The 19,682-nt window shown below is 43.5% G+C and overlaps 1 protein-coding gene across 4 annotated transcripts in view; it reads left to right on the forward strand.

The window, feature by feature from the left end:
* The first annotated feature begins 6,346 nt into the window (after window positions 1-6,346).
* Window positions 6,347-19,682, forward strand: part of ARHGAP20 (Rho GTPase activating protein 20) — a 90,998-nt gene continuing 77,662 nt past the window's right edge. For 2 of the 4 annotated variants that reach the window (XM_090029365.1, XM_090029383.1), the window contains exons 1-2: window positions 6,347-6,560; window positions 19,519-19,604. In XM_090029365.1, coding sequence (XP_089885491.1) covers window positions 6,456-6,560; window positions 19,519-19,604 — 191 coding nt within the window. In that variant the 5' untranslated portion in view covers window positions 6,347-6,455. The remainder of the gene's footprint in view (window positions 6,561-19,518; window positions 19,605-19,682) is intronic. The other 2 variants (XM_090029375.1, XM_090029391.1) reach the window with 1 other exon arrangement.

Raw genomic sequence — 19,682 nt, forward strand, 5'->3', positions numbered from 1 at the left:
TGATGAATTTACAGGCAGCCACAAGGTCGCCTCTCAACCTTCTCTGGCAGAGGCTAAAGAGGTCCAGGTGCCTTAGTCTCTCTTCGTAGGGCTTGGCCTGCAAGCCCTTAACCATAAGAGTGGCTCTTCTCTGGACCCTCTTCAGGTTATCCACATCCCTCTTGAAGTGTGGCGCCCAAAACTGCACACAGTATTCCAACTGCGGTCTGACCAGTGCCCGATAGAGCAGGGCTTGGTAGCCTCTGGACAGTAGGTAGGATAAGTGGGGAGGTAGAGAATAGACATTCAGTACCACTTGAAGACAGAAGAGTGTTTTCAGTCAGTATGGCTAGGGACAGACATTTCACAAACCAGGTAGTGATCAGAAACTGGTTTAAACCTGTAACAGAACAGATGTTCAGTGTACATAAATCATTTTGAAAATGGCTGAAACTGGTTTGAGATAAACCTGGTTGAATGTAATATCTGACTTAACTGATCTGGCTCAAACCAGTTTATGCAATGCCTGTCCCAGACCCCTTGCTGTTTTAAGATAAATCAGTCTCCCCCGGCATCCTGGCATGCTCTCTGGGCTGGGCGGGGCTCTCTGCTCAACAGAGAGGGCAGCAGGGATGGCCCCTCCCCTCTGTTTTCTGGTTGCAGCTCCAACTAGACTGTGGGCTGCTCCCCGCCTTCCCCTCACCACTCCCTGCTAAGCAGGATTTCCTCTCCTCCCCTCGGCCTTGCTGAGGAGGTGTCTGTGTATTAGCTAGCAGTATTAGCTAGCAGTGTATTAGTCTGTACTGAATCAATGGGCAGAATCAACAGGTAGCTGGTATTGTCCCTTTTTTGTTTTCTTAACAGGGTGATAAACAGTTATCAATTCCCTGCTGGGCTAATCAGAGCATCCTGCTGGGGCCTGCCTCTCCCCCTCCCCCCACCTTATCTCAGTACTGTATAAGGGAAGGGAGGGCTGCTCTAGCACCCCCCAGCTTCTAGCCTGAGTCACTGCAGGCATGTGCCTGCATTTTTGGGATGTCTGTCTGGTTACAAATCTGATTCAGCCTAGCCAGGTTAAGCTAACCTGCAAAGATTGAATCAAACCAGGCTCAAGCTTTTTGAATGTCTGTCCCTAGCTCATAAGTCAAGCCATGCATCAGCTCTTTGCCTCTGACGAAAGCTAAACTGGCTTGGGGGGGAGGGAGTGGGGTTTTTCATCAGGTTCACTGTGAACCAACTAGCAAATCAGCAGGTGCCAAGCCCTTGAACCATGTAGGGCTCATGGATCCCTATTAGAAATTATTTACATAGCAAACCCTTTATAACTGCAAACAACTGTAGAAGCTCTAGATTAAGAACTGGGCCTCGTGTCCAGTTTCCCACCTGTATATATGACAGTCCAGGCTTTTAGCTGTACTACAGCAATTTTTACCTTGTCATCTGACACATGATAATAGTAAATCCTGTGGATCTGACTAGTGGCAGATTCCCTCTGCATAGAAAAATCCTCTGATGTTGAACAGCTGTTGTTCACAGGAAAGGGGGATTGTCTAAAGAGAAAGGAACGTGATTTAGCTATCCCTTTACCCTCAAGATCCCCATCTACCAGAAATACCCATTGAGAAATAACCCCTAAGGCTGCTCTAATTTATGTCAGGGATCAAGTTAACAGACAGACCACTCCAGGATTGAGGGAAATAAAGATGTGTTAAAGTCACTTCTGGCTTCCTCCCTTCTCCCAAACCCCACTTCTTCAGGGCCAAACATAGTTCAGGCTTTATGCAATGAAAGTTGTTGTCCCAGGTCTCATTGTAAATATATTACTTCTAGGTATTAAGGTTTGACCTAGAGTATGGTTTTAATAGCTTAAGGCATTTGGGATCATCACAGTTATTATGCGGGCAAACATACATTTTTGGTGTGGATTCAATACAGTTGTGTTCACTGAATTTGTATCTGTAAACGAATACAACTCATTAATTTCCAGTTTAATTTATTTTGCTGGGTGCATTCCTTTCCTTGGAAGTGAACCTCTGCTAGTACTAAAATGTTTGGAGAGCTTGTAAAAACTGGCAGTAACTTCAGTTCGTGCATCCAAAAATATATTAAGAGCCCACCATGGATTTCACTAACGTGGCAGGTTTATAGGACTCATATTTCCATAGGATGGGTTTGCTTCCAAGCTAATTTTCCTGTGCTTTATGCACAAACTTGACTTTTCCTATGATACCCATATTTCTTCATTCCCCAAAGGATGTTTGTCTTCAACCGAGACATTCATTGTGATCAAGGCAACAAATATTCTCTTCTCGGTTAATATATGTTCTCCTGTAACTTCCGATACCTTCAATGCTGGAGGCTGCAAGTGATAGAAAAACAGTGGGGAAAAAACCCTGGTCATACCCAGTTCACTCTCCCTTTCAGCATCCACTCTCTGCCACTGTGGCTGCTGACAGATATGAAAAATAAAAAATCTCCTGTGCTGCAGTGGAAGAGGCAGCACATTAGTTCAACTTGGCTCCCCAGTGCCCACATAGCTCACACACTTTATCAGGGCTTTCTGGCAATTTAATGAGCTACTAGACAAAAACATCAAAACCCCCCCCACTAAAGCACCCAATTTATACAGGCATTGGGCAAACTGGGTCAAACTAACACAACGCCTTTTCTAGGCATGTGCTGGACTTGATGCAGGGGCATGCTGAGTTGAAACTGCTGTTTTGTTTTTTTATGTCTGTAAGCAGCCTGTGTGACACAGGATGCTGGGAAAGATGAACCTATGGTTATGTTATGTTCTTATGTTCTATAAGCCTGTTATATTTTTCTAAGATTGCAAGGATAAGCATGTAATCGGATCTTAATGTATATTGATGATAATTTGCATGGCTGAAACACTGTGGAAGGCGTTGGAACAATTATATATTTAAAATGAGAATCCTTGAGCTGATATTTGGAATCTACATTCACAAACATCACTTGTCAAATGTAGCCAAGATGCCAGTTGGGTGGTTTCGATGCTGAATACTTTAGGACCAATGCAGCTGTCCAAGTTCCTTGAAAAGCAAAACTAAAAAAGAAACATCAAGAACCTTTGTAAACAAATTAACAATAAAGCCCAGAAACCTCCTTGGGGGAAAGAGTTTTTTCCTGTTTTTCCTTTTTAGCAGCTCTTGACTGGTTTGCTTATTTGCTATTACCCTTTGAGATTACAAGCTGCAAGGTGCAGAACCATCTAGTTGCCAGTTCTAATCCAGAAGGTCTTTTTATAGGTATGGCACTTCAGGATGGCTGTATAATTCTGTTGTGTACTGTGTGTCCATTTTGTCATTTAGCTACAGCACTATTTGTTCCACAGCTTAAGGGAAGCATGATTATAAACTGTTGTTTCCTCTGAGTCACTTCTTATTGCCATATATTTCAGCACAAAACATTCTGTTTGCTTTTTTGACAGAATGGGAAAATCATCCAAGGTTAGCAAAAGGTGTTTGAAAGTTAGCATATGACAAAGACTACAACTGAAATAGTTAAAAAAATAAAATTATTCATGACAACCACAGAAAAAGGCTTCTCCTTTGATATTCCAGTATACTATGCTGCATGTTTTTAATCTATTTATTTTAGTTAGCATGTGTAAAGGTCAGTGTTTAATAAATATTGAAGGAAATGTGGCTACAGTACTAGATAAAGGAACATAGCTAAGCATGTGTGAGCATTTAGGAAAGCTTATGTAACATTTCCTTTGAAAAATAAATACATACTGGAAGCCTAATTTCCAAAACATCACCAAGAATCTCATTCTTTGCAAATGTTTCTTAGGAGTAGCTTGCTAGAATTACTAAATATATTCTTGGTTTGAACAGACATTTTGTACCGCTTCTCTTCTAATTGAATTCTAATGTCTTTACCCTTCTTTGATTATTTATATTACAGTAACACTCAGAACCCACATAAGGGATTAGGATTCCATTGTGGTCAGTGGTACAACCCTTACTCTAAGAGCCTACAAAGACTTACATATGTGCTTATCTGTGCCCACATGCTTAAAGATAAGCACATCTGTGAGTCTTTACAGGATTGGGATCTTGGCTGTGACAAAACTGAACAAAGGGATGAAAAAAACAGATGTGAGCCAAGAGAGAATGCGGGTAGATGGAAAAACAATGAATTAGCAAATTTTGCATAGTAAGCAAATGTCAGGGCTTGCCACCTCTTTTGATATATAGTTGGCTCATATGGTTACTACTCGGTTAATTTTGCTGATTTTTAGGGGCAGGGGATCAAGTTTTAGACATTCAGATCATTTTTTTGTAGGGGTTTGATTTTATGACATGTAGCCATCTGTTTGCAAATGAATACTAATACCAAGAATGTATCATTTCAGATCCTGCACATTTAAAATGAAAGATGGCAAGGATTTAATGAATAGAAAACATCTCAAGTCAGGAATTGTGGATTTACATAACACTCAGAGAAATGGACACATACTTTCTGCATTCTAAAGGCTGGAGGAAGCAGGAATTTGGAAAGGAGGCACCATGCCACTCAAAGCTACCCTTCCAGGCAACCAACTATTATTGCTGGGTAAAACCAAGCTTAGATCCTTCCATTTGTCTGTGATCAGAAGGATGTAACAATGACTCAGGACTTGGAGGAAGGGTGAACAGAAGGAAATGTGTAAATACAGTGTCTCTCCATGAGAATGAGACCAAAAGTTTGTACCATAACCTACCCTTTAATAATCTGCATTTGCAAAAATGAGGGCGAAATAGGCTAGATAGGGTAGCCCGGATGAAGACAATACATATACTGTGCTCTCCCACAAAATAGTGCAGATAGTGGCTTTTTCAAAAGTGTGGAGGCACTGTAGCCATTTTCTATTTCAAATCAGTGGTAAATAGAAAACATGACTTTTTGATGAGCAGTGAGGTGTCCATGTTGGGTCCAACCCAGAATCACTGTCACCTTCCTAGAACTGTCACTTAATGCCCTGTGAGTAGAGCCCATGTGCTCACTCACCAGGCTTGAGCAGATCTTTGACTTGCAGCTGGGGCAGATCCAGGTGGTGCAGTTGTACCTCCTTTAATTCCTGCTCTACGCAAACTTTAAAACCAATTGCTGGGAGAAGCAGGTGCACTGCTGTGCAGGCAGTGCAGAGTTCTTTGACTTCATGGCTCACTGTCACCTGATTCAGGATAATCTCTCCAGTCCCAGATGTTAACTGGCCTGTATCCTTTTTAATGCATGTTCCACTATTCAAACCATCCTTTCTTCTGCAGTTTTGCCCTCTCTTAGCCATTCCTGGTAAGCTCTGTCTCTTATTGCACAGCCCTGCAGGCTGTTTTTACCTCTAGCTAAAAGCCTTAACTCAGGTATGGGAAAGGTAACTGAGGTGTTAGAAATGACTGGCAGTGAAGCAGTGGTGGCACTGCTAAGATGCTTCAGGAGGCTAAATTTTGTTTTATGAATCTGAATAAGAGACCCATTTCCCCATAACGACTACAGGACGAGTGACACATTCTCTTTTAGCATTGTTGGTTGTAGCAGCGTTGGTCTGACACTGGCAGACAAGGTTCTTTGGGTAGATGCAATGTCTTTTATTAGAGCAACTAAGTAGCTGGAAAAGTTGTTCTTTGCAAGCTTGCCCATATGACCACCCTTAACTATCTGTTGCCTCTTGTGTTGTTTTTTCCCCCCCCAAAAATGCTCACAATGTAGCAAACAAGTGCATGTCCCAGTGATTTTGTGCATCTTTGCTTTGATCTTCAGCTGAATGCTACTGCCCTAGCCTCCGGGCCTATTACCAAAACTTCTCGTTTCTCTTAACCGGGAGAAAAATGCGGCGTGGTGGCGCCACAGCCTCTGCACCCCCTTTCTCAAGCACGAGGTCTTCGGTGGGACTGGCGCTCAGGGGCTCAATGGACCCAAGTGAAAGCCAGACAGAAACCGGCTCCCGACTTGTTCCACACGTTCAAGCACAGGCCCTACAGCCGGCTCTTTTGGGAAGTCACTTCACTGGCGGGGGAGCGGCTTCACGCAGCAATTCCTCCCCCCCCATCGCGACTTCTCCGACGCCAGCCCCGAGCGCCCCGGAAATCAGACGCCAGGCTCCCACCGCCCCCCCGGCCACGCACGCATCGGGTGGCTCCGCCGGCACCACCTCCATATTCCTCCGCAAAGTACCCGTCTCTGACTCCGCCTCACGAGACAGCAGGAAAAAGCTGGCGCGCTGCGCGCCATTGCGCATGCGCACCAGGGTGCCGGGCGCTGGGTAGGGCCAGCACCTGCTGGCTGCGCACAGGGAGCCCCTCCCCTGGAGGGCGGGGCCACGGCTGGGTGGGCTGGCGGTTGGTGGGGGCGGGGCCGGGGGCCGGCGGCGGCTGCCGCCCTCGGCGCGGCGCTCACTGCCCGTGGTGCGGGCAGCAGTGGAGTAGCGCGATGTGCTCGTGAGCCCCGGGCGGGGGCGGGGAAAGGACTGGATGGCAGCGATGTCCCCGCAGCAGGAGCACGTCGGGCAGGGCCGCTCATCCTCTCTCACTGGGGAGCCTCGCGCGCCCGCCGCCGCCGCCCCCGACAGCAAGAAGGTGAGACCCTTCTCTGCCCACAGCCCTGCGCCCGCGGTGAGTGGGGGGCGGAGGCCGTGGGTCGCTGCGGGGAGCGAGCACCCAGCCCGACCACCTCGCAGGGCAGAGCCCCGAGCCGCCCGCTGTAATCCCGCTTCCCCTGCAAAGTAGACAGGGGGCCGCCCCCGCCCTGCTGCCCCGGGGGCCTTTCGGGCCGGGCCAGGACTCGCTTTCCTTTTGCCGGGTTTCCCCTCAAAACTCCCCTAAAGCCCCCGATCTGCTTCTCCCAGGACCTGGTGCTGCAGGAGGCCCCCGGGTCTGACAGCTGCCCCCCCCTGCTGCTTCCTGCCGCCTCCGTCTGCCGGGGACGGACGAGCGGGTCACCTCAGTGAAGGATGCACCGACCTGGGGTTGCAGGGCAGACTTGCTGTGGTCTCCCCAGGGCGCTGTGCCCCCTGAAGAGGCTGGCCACGGCTGGGAAGCTGGCGGGGAAAAGCCCCGCGGCGCCTAGCAGGTGGGTAGTGAGGGCGTGTGGAACAGCGCTGTCACCCCGCTGCCCTGCTTCAAAGGCAGCTGGAGAGCAGTGAGACTGTGCAGATAGATAAATCATGTGGTAGTCCAGAAATGTCACGTGTAAGGATTTCCCGGGATGGTATCGTTTATTGCACCAGATATGTAGTCTGGATAGAATTAGATGAGCTTTTGAATATAAGACATTCTTCCTCACCAAGCGGTTCCCCAGAATATTCTTTGACTGTGATCAAATGTAGTCGGAGTGAAATATCTGAGATATTCCTTAGCTGATGCACCCCCAGGACTTGAAGAGATACTTTGCCTTGGATGGATGGGAAACTGATCTTTTTAGGTATTTTATCACTCTAAATGCCCTGAGGTCATCTGTGACAGCTAAATGAGGTTGTTTTTCCTATTGTTGCTTCTTTGACATGTTCTGATGACGGTCATCTTTGTGCCTGCTGTACCTTGCAACCTGTCAATGCCTAGATGTCACATGTAAGCCAGAAGTGAGATGGCAACAAGGAACACAGTGTGTCAGGGAACCTTAGATGCTGTGAGATCCAGTGTTTTACTACAGCCTACACTTTGTGATTCACTGTTTTCAATGCAGATGTTAACAGGAGCATTGGAACATTTGAGAAGTGTTTGTGAGTTCTTGTTCCAAGTGCTCATGGTCTCTGCAATGTTATATTTAAAGCCAGTGAGGGGGAGGCAGGAGGATGCTGGCTAGTATGTCTACTTCCCCCAGATCCTGAGACCGTATCTAGGTTCTGTGGAGTGGAGGTGCACGCAGAGGGACACGTGTTGATCTTCTTGTGAAAATGAGCAGCTTGTGCCCTTGGCAAGGACATGCAACATATGGCACTTTATATGCTAAATGGGAGCAGGGCTGGCCACATCCAGCAGACACCCCCCATTAAGTTCATATGCACTCACAGGTAAAAGCCCACATTGCACTGCTCCTTTGAGTGCTACATTGGAAATCTTTTGTATTGGGATGAGAATAGGCTTCTTATACCCTTTTCCATCCAAGTTGAGTGGTCCTAGTTGTGCATGGAATTGCACCTTAAATACAAGATCTCGTTTACTGAGCAGCACCCTGTGAACACCTATGCTATTTATTTTACAAAACAAGATTGAGGCTACCTGATAATGGAAGATATTGTCTTTTTCCTTCAAGGTAGTTAAGGGATTCATGGAGTCCCCCCAACACCTGGATTTACTTTACCTTGTGGTCTGGTTTGGTCTGGAGTTGTGTGGGAGAGGAAGTCAGCAAGAGACCTGTGTAGACTGGAGGCTGGTGGTGGTTTCAAAGAGCAAAATGATGTTAAGACCGGTTGAGAGGTTAATGCAAATACAATACTGAAAGCCTTTATAACACCATTAATGTTGACCCCCTGACCTAAATCCCCTCAAAAGACTGTCAGCAGCCACTAAACCTTTCTTTTCTCCTGTTTTCATGATTATATCTTACTCAGAGTAAATTAAGTGCACTTAACTTGGAATGGTTGTGTTTGTCAGACCTCTGGTTTTATTTTGGCATACTAGTTTGTGTTTAGTTGTCAAAGCAAATGGAGATGGTGTACACTCTGAAGCAGGAGATTGCAAGGTAGAAGCTGTTAATTATGCTTTAGTTCCTGAATTTGCTGTTATGGATAAGCAAATCACCAGACCTCTTGATATTTCTCTTAATCATAGCCATTTTACATACAGAACTATGTAGCAGGGATGTTTGAGAGTATGTTTGTTAGATACTTGTCATCCTCCGGTAAAAGGTGATACAGAAATGGTGATGGTAAGCTTGGGAAGAATCCTGGACCAGATTCTCGTTAATATAAATTGACACAATACACATGTAGCTACGTCAGTAAAAAGTTGCTTGTGCTGATGTAGCTTATTTTGGTAAATGTAGGCATAAGCTAGTCAATATAAAACAGCATAACTATGTCAGCAATAATAGGTTGTATTAATTCAGCTGGGTTAAGCTAGTCTGATGTTTTATCTTTCTACAGGAGGTAGTGAAGCTTGACTAACAAAGGCTGGATGTTTTCCTTAAATCGGTAGCTAACAGTCATCATTTCTGTGTTTGTGTTTTGTTACATCCTTGAATTTTTAGAATTACTTAAAATAATTGTTCAGCAAAGCACAGAATTTTTCTATGTTCATCCTTGCTCTAAAATCAACTATTCTTCCACCAGAGCGTGGTGTTATTCTGTAGCAAGTGACACAGCATGCAGATCAAAATAACGTTAAGGGTATGGGTGGTCAGATGTGCCTGTTTGCTTTTCACTCTGCAGGCATGTGGCAGGTGCATTGGCTGCTTTCTGAAAACATGGAACAAGGCACATTTCAAAATCAGATCCTTAAACACAGTGATCACTGAGCAACCTAAATGAAAGAAGAGTCCTGGTGGTTGTACTCAGTGGATAAAGTTAAAGCGGTGTTAAGAAAGCTGGGATAGTTGAAACTTCTCCATTTCCTCTCTTTCTCTCTCTGGCATCTGGAAAAATTAGAAAATAAATGGACATGTGTTTTCCTTATGTGCTACTACCCTGATCTCTTTGCTCTTGTATATGATACTCTTAACATACCCTTAATTTGTGTAAGTTAGGGGGTTTTTTGGCTTCCTATGAGCCTGTATCATCAGCTGCAATCTTTGGGTGCTACAGTCAAGATGTTTACTATTGATAACTAGGATTTTGGTTGTCTAGGGATACTTCTAGAACCACACTTATGCAGGTAATGGAAAACTGCTGAATATGTTTACAAAATGATACGAACAATTTTAACTCTGAAGAAGTCTGAGAAAAGCATGTGGGTACCTAAACCACTGATGCAGTTGTAGCATTATTTCTATTAGTTTAAAGTTATTGTAGCATTCATCATTTGTTTCTTATGCACATGGCTAGTAGATACCCCTGTGCAAGAAAGTATTTTCCCAGTCATCTGTGCTCTGATATTGTTCTACTCCTTTCTTTTCACCTTTTACCTGGAGCTGAGATCGCTGCATATAGGCCTCCAGTAGCGTGAAGCATATTGCCAAAACCAGAGAGTAGAGTTCTCAACCTAGTTGTGACCTACTCCATCTATGTCATTATGTCAAGGATGTGTTTGCTTGCTGTCTTATGTGCATTCCTGTTAGGGAACTGGAAAAAGGTGGTTTGAGGTGAAGGCATCCCCTCAGCATATGGATCTCCCAAGACCTTTTAAAAAACCCTGCCAGAGATTTAAAATGAACATTGCATGTGTGAGAGATGACGATTTTCCAATAGTCTTTCAAATGAAAGACAGGCAGCAGGCTTTAAGAGGCATGTAGGAATCTGGAGATTACAGCTTTGAGACCCTTCTGCATGAGCAGCTGATGCATGTGTTCCCCTGCACACTAGTGCTGCCCTAGAGCTTTGTACATTTTAAACTGCCTGTAAGAAGCCGTGCATTACAGAAGCCTGGACCCACTCTTGTTGAGTGTTATTCCTCCTACTTTTTCTTACAATCCCATCCTCCAGTTTTTGGAGCACTTCCCTCTTTCACAAAAATAGGCAAGATATTCTAACCAAAGTTTAAACAAAAGCCATAAGACCGTTATGGCTTTTACGATTGCTCTGTGAGCAGCATAACTCGGTAGGGCATTACTGCTAGTTTAGAGTTCCTCTTATTGCTTCTGTTTTCAGTCTCTGCCTCTAGTGTGCACTTTGCCACCCTTTGTTCTGAGTGTGTTTTTGATTCCACCATGGTCGTGGCTTTTTCCTCTCAGGCCCCTGTAATTGTTCTTCTTAGTTATTCCTCTGAAATTGGTTTTATTTTTAGGGAAGTCTTTGTAACTTAAAGGATTCTGCCAAGGTAAACAGTCACTGAGTAGTTACCTGGTAAATATTCACGTGCTCTGCCTTAATGAGTCCTGAGAAGGGCATGTGTGTTCTGTAAATTCATGATGCACATGAACGTATCCTGGTTCTTGAACTGACAGTTAAGTTGCCATCAATATCTTGTCCAGATTAACAGGGGGTCAAGAATGGGATAGAAGAATAAACAACCTTATTGTTCTACTGAAGAAAGAGCAAGATTCTTTAAGGTTTAGTTGACTTTTAGTCAGTGTATGCTATAGGACTGACAAATAATGGAGTGGTGCATAGAGACAAAAATATGAGCACCAGAATGGGCTTATTACCTATTACTGTAGTTGTAAGTGGCCTAGTGATCTGTGGGAAACTTAGCTGTGAAATGCACTTAAAATACTGATGCACAAATAGATCCTGAGAGGGTGGCTGTTAGACAGTGACAAATATCTTGGGGCTTTTTTGTATCCTTGGTAAAGCAATTATTCGTTAAACCTCAGTAAAGGTTGTTCTAAAAATCTATTTCATTGTTTGGTTCATGCTATAACCGAAGATGAAGTATGCATCTGGTATGTATTGTTGTTGGTCAAACAACAAAAGAACAGTTTTAATTTCTAAATTACTTGCTATTCTTATTAATTTTCATATTTAAAATACCTTCCTTTTATAAAACTGGTTGCCTCTTACTAAATAAATAAAAATAGTGAGGAACCCAGGCTGACCACCCCAGAGAGTGAAATTCTTCGTTCACAGAACAGCTATTGTCCAAGCAGTAGTAGTGTGACCTTCACCTCCACTAGCCAATCCCAACCCACTCACAGGGCTGAGCTTCCAAACACATGCAGTTATTTGCCTTGGGTGGGGGTGCCAACAATAGTGCTACCCATTGAAGAGGTTGTGGTTGTGCTGTGATTACCTGTTAGTTAGGGAGAGATCAGTTCAAGTCCTCTCTTAACTGGATCGCTGACTAGTCATATCTAGATTTTGCCTGGGTGTTCAAGTCATTGGCAAAAGCTTTTACATTTCGTTACTAAGCTTACAAGCCGTTCTGGTTCTCCTCCTCTCCTCAGCAAGGCGCCTAACCATGGCACTGGTTAAAAAAATCTGATTTTCTTGTTGCTGGGAAGCATTGGAGGGCAGTGAATGGAGTCAGTGAGTCTGTCTGTGGTTTGAATTTTGTCATTGATTTCAAGGAGCTTAGAACCAGATCCTTGATGATCAAGGTGAACTTTGATCTTGTGGTAGATAATGACTTGAACAGACCAAAATTCAAATGTATACTAGCAGATATGTCTGCAACGCTGTAAATAAAATTTAGTTGCTGGCTGGGATGGGGATTTGTTCCACGGACACCACCACTAAAATCAGTGGTACTCCATGTAAGTGCTAGTGTTCTATGTAGAGCAAGTTGATGTTTGGGGTCTTGAATAGCTCAGCGATGCCAGCATTATGGCATAATGCGAGGCTGGAGGGAATATTAAAATCAGGGTGGTTCAGCTAGATGGTAGTTGCAGAGGGCATTTGTTCATTGCAGTATCTTGGAAAAGAATGACCGGGCACATATTTTGCTTCTCTAGACAGTCGTAAAAAATTATAAACACTGTACCATTTACATCTGGTATCTTAATTATTTTCCCTACAAAAGAAATCATACGTGCCACGAATTCTTTCATGTTTTCTCTATTTAATTTATTCTCTTCTATTCTCTTTCCAGGCCTAATATAGCGGAATATTATGCACAAATCATAAGAACGTGCTATATTTTCATTTAGCTTTGTCTTTTTTTTAAGGCTCCACTTAAGCACTGCTGTACATTATTAGGTTTTGCACAGAATGGAGATTAATATCATAATTGAACAACACAGCCTTTTAGACAGATTCCATATAAAGTAACTATCTACTTTAATTACGAGCCAAAATGAGTTTAAAGCCAGCCTTTGGAAATAGATTTTCCCCAAGAGCAGATGATTTAGTTGAGACTCAGAATAAAGAGTAGCAGCTTAGCTGCTAATCCTTCCATCTATAAATTTATAAGATTGAATTGCAATGATTGTGGAATAGAACCTCACTTACTATAACTCGACTTGTGGTTTGAGTTTAAAAAAAGACATGCAGATAGTATAAAATTAAAGATGAATTTAGAAGAAAGCCAAGCCTTTAAAAGTATGGAAATGCACTTTTAACTACAGTATCTCAGCTCTGCTCCTCACAAATGCCAGACTGCCTTCTCCCATCTTTGCCTACATGGTATTAAACGTATGCATCAGAGGATATTCATTGTATGATGTGTTTTGTAGGTGCGTGCCTCTGCCAATAAGTATGAGAGGTTATCACCATACTGACTTTCTTTTTTATGTAAGTATTGGAGCTTTGCAGCATTCAGAGATTCTGGTATGTCACCCTTGGATAAGTGGCTACCATATCTCCAACAGGCCTCTATTTTCTCTAGTGCCTATAGACTTCGGTGTAACAGTATGCACGGGCAAGAGCAGGGTCCTCTGGCAGCTCTACTGAAGAGAATAGGCAAATTCATTTAATTATATTTGTCTTCCATTCTCTGTTTTTCAGGGAACAAAAACAAAGCTTTTGATGAAAAAATTTCTAACCCTAGTGAACACCACTTCATAGATGTTCTCCATTTACAAACAATTGAGCTGATTACCTTCAGTTGTGGCAGGAAATTTTTCTTTTGATAAGCAGACTTTATTATCAAACCTAACAAAGCAGAATTTTTATTTAGTGCTAAATTTAGTTCTCCAGCAGCCAGCTGACCCCATCCTGAACTTGATTCCTTTCCCGCTTATGTGCTTGGATTATTTTAGCAGGGATGTGCGAAACAGGCTGTATTCAATTTGGATTCAGCCCAAATCGGGTACAATGATTCGATTAATAGATTTGGCCAAATCCAGATCTGAAGATTTGATGCTGATTCAGAGAATCAGCGATTCAGCTATAGACACAGCTTTAAATGTAGCAGGGGGCTGATAATTGCTGCGATGGTGGGGCAGATGGAGCATCCCACAGGAGCATGGAGGGGCCCACGTCCTTGGCAGCGAACCTGGAAGTACTTCCAGTCCACTTCTGGGTCCACCAGGGAGCATGCTGGAGGATTCCCTCCCCCGCCCCATGCCCTCCCAGCTCAGTGATCAGCTGTGGGGGGATTCCAGGTGCTCCCCAGACCCAGGAAGCACCAGTCACCGAGCTGATGAGGTATGGGGAGGCCTCCCAGCACGCTCCCTGGCAGACCTGGAAGTGGACTTGAAGTGCTTCTGGCCCACTTCCCAGGTCTGCTGCCGAGCACGCTGGGGAGTCCCCTGTGCTCCTGTGGGATGCTCCAGCTGCCCCAGCATCCCAGCATTCATAAGCCGCCTGCTACCTTGAGGTATGTAGAAGAAACATTTAAAGCTGTGTCTATGTCTGAATCTCTGAATCTTTCCGAATCTCTCTGAATCTATTCAGAGGTTTCCGATTCGATTCGGAGAGATTAAACAATCTCCTGACTTGATTCCAATTTGGAGATTTGAACACCGAATAGGGCCAAATCTCCGCTGAATCGAATCGGGGACTGAAGCTTTGCACAGCCCTGTATTTTAGCTCTCAGAGGTCAAGATAAGGGCCTCATTTTGTTGGGCACAACATGGCCACCATTAAAAAAGCCCTAAAACTGGTATCCTCCCAAATTATATGAGTTCATTTGAAATAATAATATTTTTTTATTTAGCTTTCTTGAGTATTTAAGGAGTCAAAATTTTCAAACCTGAGGGACCACGAGGACCAAAACTCTTGAAAATCTTTGCTTAGCTGCTAGTGCAGTTTCATGTCTTCAGGTAAGAAAAATACTAAACAAAACACTCAACAAAATTGCATAAAATGTGTAAAATAATCACATACCAATAAGACCTGGTCTTGTCTCCTTACAAGTGTTCAGATAAAATCTGTGGCCTGTGTTCCTTAGGTCACATTGGATTGTCACAGTGGTTCCTTCCAAACTTCTTGCATGCATATAGTATTTAAATAGTTAACACCTATTCAGATTTGATAATGAGACAAATGCTGACTCTCTGTAGTACAGCTCAGCTGGAGGAGTTCAGCAAAGTAGGTATTTTCTCTCCTTTTTTGTTATAAAAAATTTTAATCTCTCTCCCTTGTACTGAAGTCTTAAATACAGAAGTTTTGTTCTAAACTATCTTATAGTAGTATATGATAAAATAGCAGTGTTCTTTTCCTGTATGAATAGAAACCCAAACATTAAAAAAACAACTGATAGCAAATGCTTTGGATTGATTAGGCAAGCAGATATGCCCCAAAGAAAGTGTAGTGTGGGGTACTGCAGATTTTCTGCTTTCATTGAAGAGTAGAATATAAATATGCCTTAAGAGCTAGGCAACATTAAGAATACAAATTGGCAGAAGAATCTGTTGTCCTCTCAGATGTGCACTGGTGGCATTCAGTGGTTATTTTTAGCATAAGGGAAGAAAATCTGGTTCATTATTAGCTAAAAAAAGCTGTGCAAGGACTTTTGTTTGTAGAGTATATCAGCAGTGTATCCCTGGTATACTTGGGGAGGTACATCCAGGAGGGTGCCTTACTCATCTCTTCTCTCCTGCATGTACCAAATCTGGAAAAGTAGCAGTGAAGCTGCCCCTGGGGCATCTTATGTAGCCACTGTCAGGCAATCTGTAGAGCAGCAATGTGAGATCCCTCTGCAGCAGCTTCACTGCTACATTTCTGGCACTGGCTTGTGTGAGCAGAAGTGGGCAGAATGTGCTTGAAGAGTTCTGTCCCTTGATGTGCCAGGGACATGTTACAGACTACCTGTAGTGGTTACCACTTTACCATCTAAAACAATGTTAAAGGAGAACTTGTGTTGTATATTTATAAGGATTGGTGCATGTGTTGTAGAACCTGGATATTCAGGGCATTCTTCTCAACCTTTTAGTAAGTAACAAATGACCAGACCGTGGAACATCTGGGTTTTGTTGCCCATGGGACAATATTGACAAGTTAAGGTGATTTTTATGTATAAATCTTGAGTTTAAGAATGCATCTTCAACCTGTGGAGTAAATAAATAAATCAGTACTCTGACTTGTATCTCATGGGCTGTCAAGACCTTCTCTCTCCAACTTTCCTGAATCAGTCCTCAGGAAAATTTAAATTCCAGTCCCTTTGATCGCCAGTGTAGATCCCTGTTATAGATGAGCTTTAAAAAATAACCATTATCCTCTGAGTGGACCCAGTCATTGGAGGGGGAGGTGGCATAGTTTGTCAGTGGGTTATGCAAGTCATTGCTAGACAAGGTGTTACCAGATTTGCCCACTACTTTGGGGTGTGCTCATTTATTAGGGCTAGGGTCTTGGTAATTCTGTTAAAGTGCTGCTTGTGTTACTTGTGTTTCTATACGGAGCTGTATCTCTCCCCCTGCAAACCCTCACCCCCAATGGATCTATCTTGCAGGGCTCAGTTCAGTGGGGGCTGGGTTCCTCCAGTCCCCAAATCACGCACACACACACACACGCGCGCGCGCACATGTGCGCCCCTCCCACCCCTACGTGACCTGGCTGGGTTGATCAGCATTGACAGGCTGACACCCTCATATGCCAAGAATCAGTTCATCAGAGCAACAATAACTACAGTCAGACACAAGCACTCAGTTAAACAGAATACCTCTGAACCTGGCTGGGTGTCCAGATGACACCCTCATGGGCCAGTATTCAGTTCATTAGGGCATGTCTGAGCCAAACTGGGTCAATCAGCCTGTACAAGCTGATCCCCTTATGTGTTTCAAACTCAGCCCGTCCCAATCTTTTAGCCTCTTGATGAGCAGACTCCACAGTATTTTTGGGCTACACAGGGATCTTTAGCTTAGGTAAAAGGAGCGTTGCTGCAGAGCAAGTGGGGAAAGAGAAGTAAAGGAAAAATACACCCAATTACCACCAGTTTGACTATAAAAGTTATTTATTGCTAAGTAGATGAAATATATAATGACACTAGTAGTAATAGACATGCAAAGGAAAAACAAATACAAACAGTTACAGTATTACCCTGGTTTCACTAAGTATTTGGGGAAACTTAGCTCAAGCTTAACTAATACAGTTCAGGTTCAGAACTCTATGCTTAGAGAGAGAGGAAGAGAGAGCGAGCTGGGATCTCACCAGTCCAAGGCACTCGGGTTGCAAAGCTGATAGGTTAAAGTTCTCAGCAGGATCCTTGAAGGGAGATTATCTGCCTCCTTCAGCCTCTCCAGAAGAAAGCGGGTGGTGTCAGCACACACACTGCTGCTTCTTTTACAGATTTTTATACCCTCAGTTCAGCTTCTTTCAAGCATTCTCAATAGTGTAAATCAAATTGTCTTTTCTATTGGCAGGGGTTATGTGGTGGGAACATCTCAGGAAACTGATTGATACTCAGGAAACACATACTTAGGAGTAAGCTTGACATTCCTATGGATAGCAGATATACTTGATGTGACATCGCCTGGTGTCTTCAGAAACAATAGATAGCTTGCAGCATCAGGATTTTAGATTTTTACTTGCTGTGAACAAGCCTCAACTTAGCATGACTTTTCCAGATCTTACTATAGTCTTTTAACAGACTTAAGGCAATTATTGGAGTGTTCATAACCTGTTGTGGAGAGGACTTCCACCAGTCGTCTCGGGAAAAGTATGACAACACTTGTGGACAGAGCTCCAACGGGCTGGATGCTGTGATGAACCCTGTACCATTGTTCAAATGTTATCCATACCCCACTGACTCGGTCTATTGCCTCAGCATTCCCTAACCCAGCAACCGAGTCTTAGCTGATTAAGTTTACATAGGCCTCCCATAGTGTGACCGGGGAATGTACGGGCCGAGATGCCTAGTAAACTTACTTTTGCTTAGAGGTGTGTGTGTGTGTTGGGGGGGGGAAGTCCTTTGTAAATCCAGATTAGAACTTGTCTGATAAGTGCTGAGCTGGGTGTGAGGGTTGAGTAGCATTTGGAGCACAGATTCCCCATCATGCAGTGCTCCCCTGCTTCGCTGATCCCAGAATTCACTGCAATCTCTGCTTCAGGTTTTCTGTTCTCCATCTCTCATATAAATGAATGGTCATCTGGTTCTATCTCAGATGCAAATGAGACCTAGGGTAGTTGTTTTACTCTTGTCACCCTTATCTGGAGGGTTTTAGGTGCATCTCTCACTGCATCTTAATCAGTTTCTGTTTAGGTAGAGGAGGGGAGGGGGGGAATTCTTTGTGAGTCAGAGAGTCTGCATCCTGTGTCAGGGTTCCTCAAGAACAGGAGCGACAGGTAACAAAGGGTAGACCATTCAAGATCTGGTATTGTGGGTTCTATTTTTGGCTGGAAGCAGGAAGTGACATTGGTCATAACAGTGCTCAGCTTCAGCAGCACTGGGACTTTTGTTTCTTAATAGCTTGGGTGTCTTTAGCAATATCACTAGGCAGGGTAGCCAATTATTTTGGGCAGTGGGTGGCTTACTGAGTTTTGGCAAGCCATCAAGGGCCGCATGACAGGTAGCCAGGGGCAGATCAATATTAATTTTCTAAATTTTTTAGGGGCCAGATAGACTGGCCTGGTGGGCCTCATCCAGCGTTCGAGCTGCATTTTGCCCACCCCTGCACTAGAGGGAAGAATGTTATTTGCTTAGTACTGTATTATAGTACTCGTATTCACGTGACGGGGAAACTATGCTCTTCTCTAGAATTAGTGCCTTTTTTGTCTCTTCATCCTTTGTGTTTTTCCTCTATATATTCCCTGTCTTTAGTGATTTTTCTCTTTTCTTTCTTCTCTGCATCAGTTTCGAGTTCAATGCTACCCACTTCCTCATTCTGTTTGATAATGATTAGTGGTGAAATACTTAATGCTGGTGTTTAGACTGGGTTGAACCTTAGATTTAACACTGCTGTTTGATTTTTAATAGGCAAGGGAGCTGTTCCTACTTCTAAAATTGTCTTAATATGTAGGTAGAAAATACTATTTAGTTTAAAATCTGGGCTAAAAAGTTAGTTTTTATGGCAAAAGTATAGTTTGAAGAATATGAATGTCAGGCCTAGTGCAGAAGTATATCCAGTACCACTAGCTTGCCATTTGATGTACTTTATATCAGCAGTTCCCAATCTGTGGTACGTAGACAACCTGTCAGTGGTACACACTGACAGATTTATTATAATAACTTTATATGACAATAATTTGCTGGTGGTACTTCAGGTTGAACTGAAATGTTTGCTGGTGGTATTTAAGGTTGTATCATTTTAAATTGGTGGTGTGCAATCTGTCAGAGTTTGAGAACCTCTGCTATAGAGCATTAACATTTAAAAAGCTATTGAGAATGTATCTGCATTTGTGGGGTTGTGGGTAGCTTGGGCAGTGCAGTGTTGAGGCTAACCATCCCATAAAATGGGGAAACTGATTCTTTTAAATTGTGTCTCTTACATTTGTCCTACCCACCCTGACCTAAGCAATTACACAGTTGCTTCTTCCCCTACCAAGTGCCTCTCTTGGTGATGTCCCCCTTTTCATATCAGTGTGAAGTTGGATTCTGGCTATTGAAAGTGTGGAATCAATTTCTCTGTATATCTGGTTATTATTTGAAGATGCCTATGATTCATTTTGTTTCTTTTTTCAATCAGAAGATGAAGAGCTTGGCCCAAAGACGTCAGTCTGCACCATCGCTGGTCCTTAGCAAAGCGCTTAACAAGTCCAGAACTATCACCAGGTGAGTCGATGCATTTCCTTGGCTTTCTCTTTTGCAGTTGCTCAGCCCAAATCTTGATTTTCTTTTTTTACGAATCAT

Source organism: Crocodylus siamensis, chromosome 1 (genome assembly GCF_052110815.1).
Source record: "Crocodylus siamensis isolate JL-2025a chromosome 1, ASM5211081v1, whole genome shotgun sequence".
Classification (NCBI taxonomy): Eukaryota; Metazoa; Chordata; order Crocodylia; family Crocodylidae; genus Crocodylus; species Crocodylus siamensis.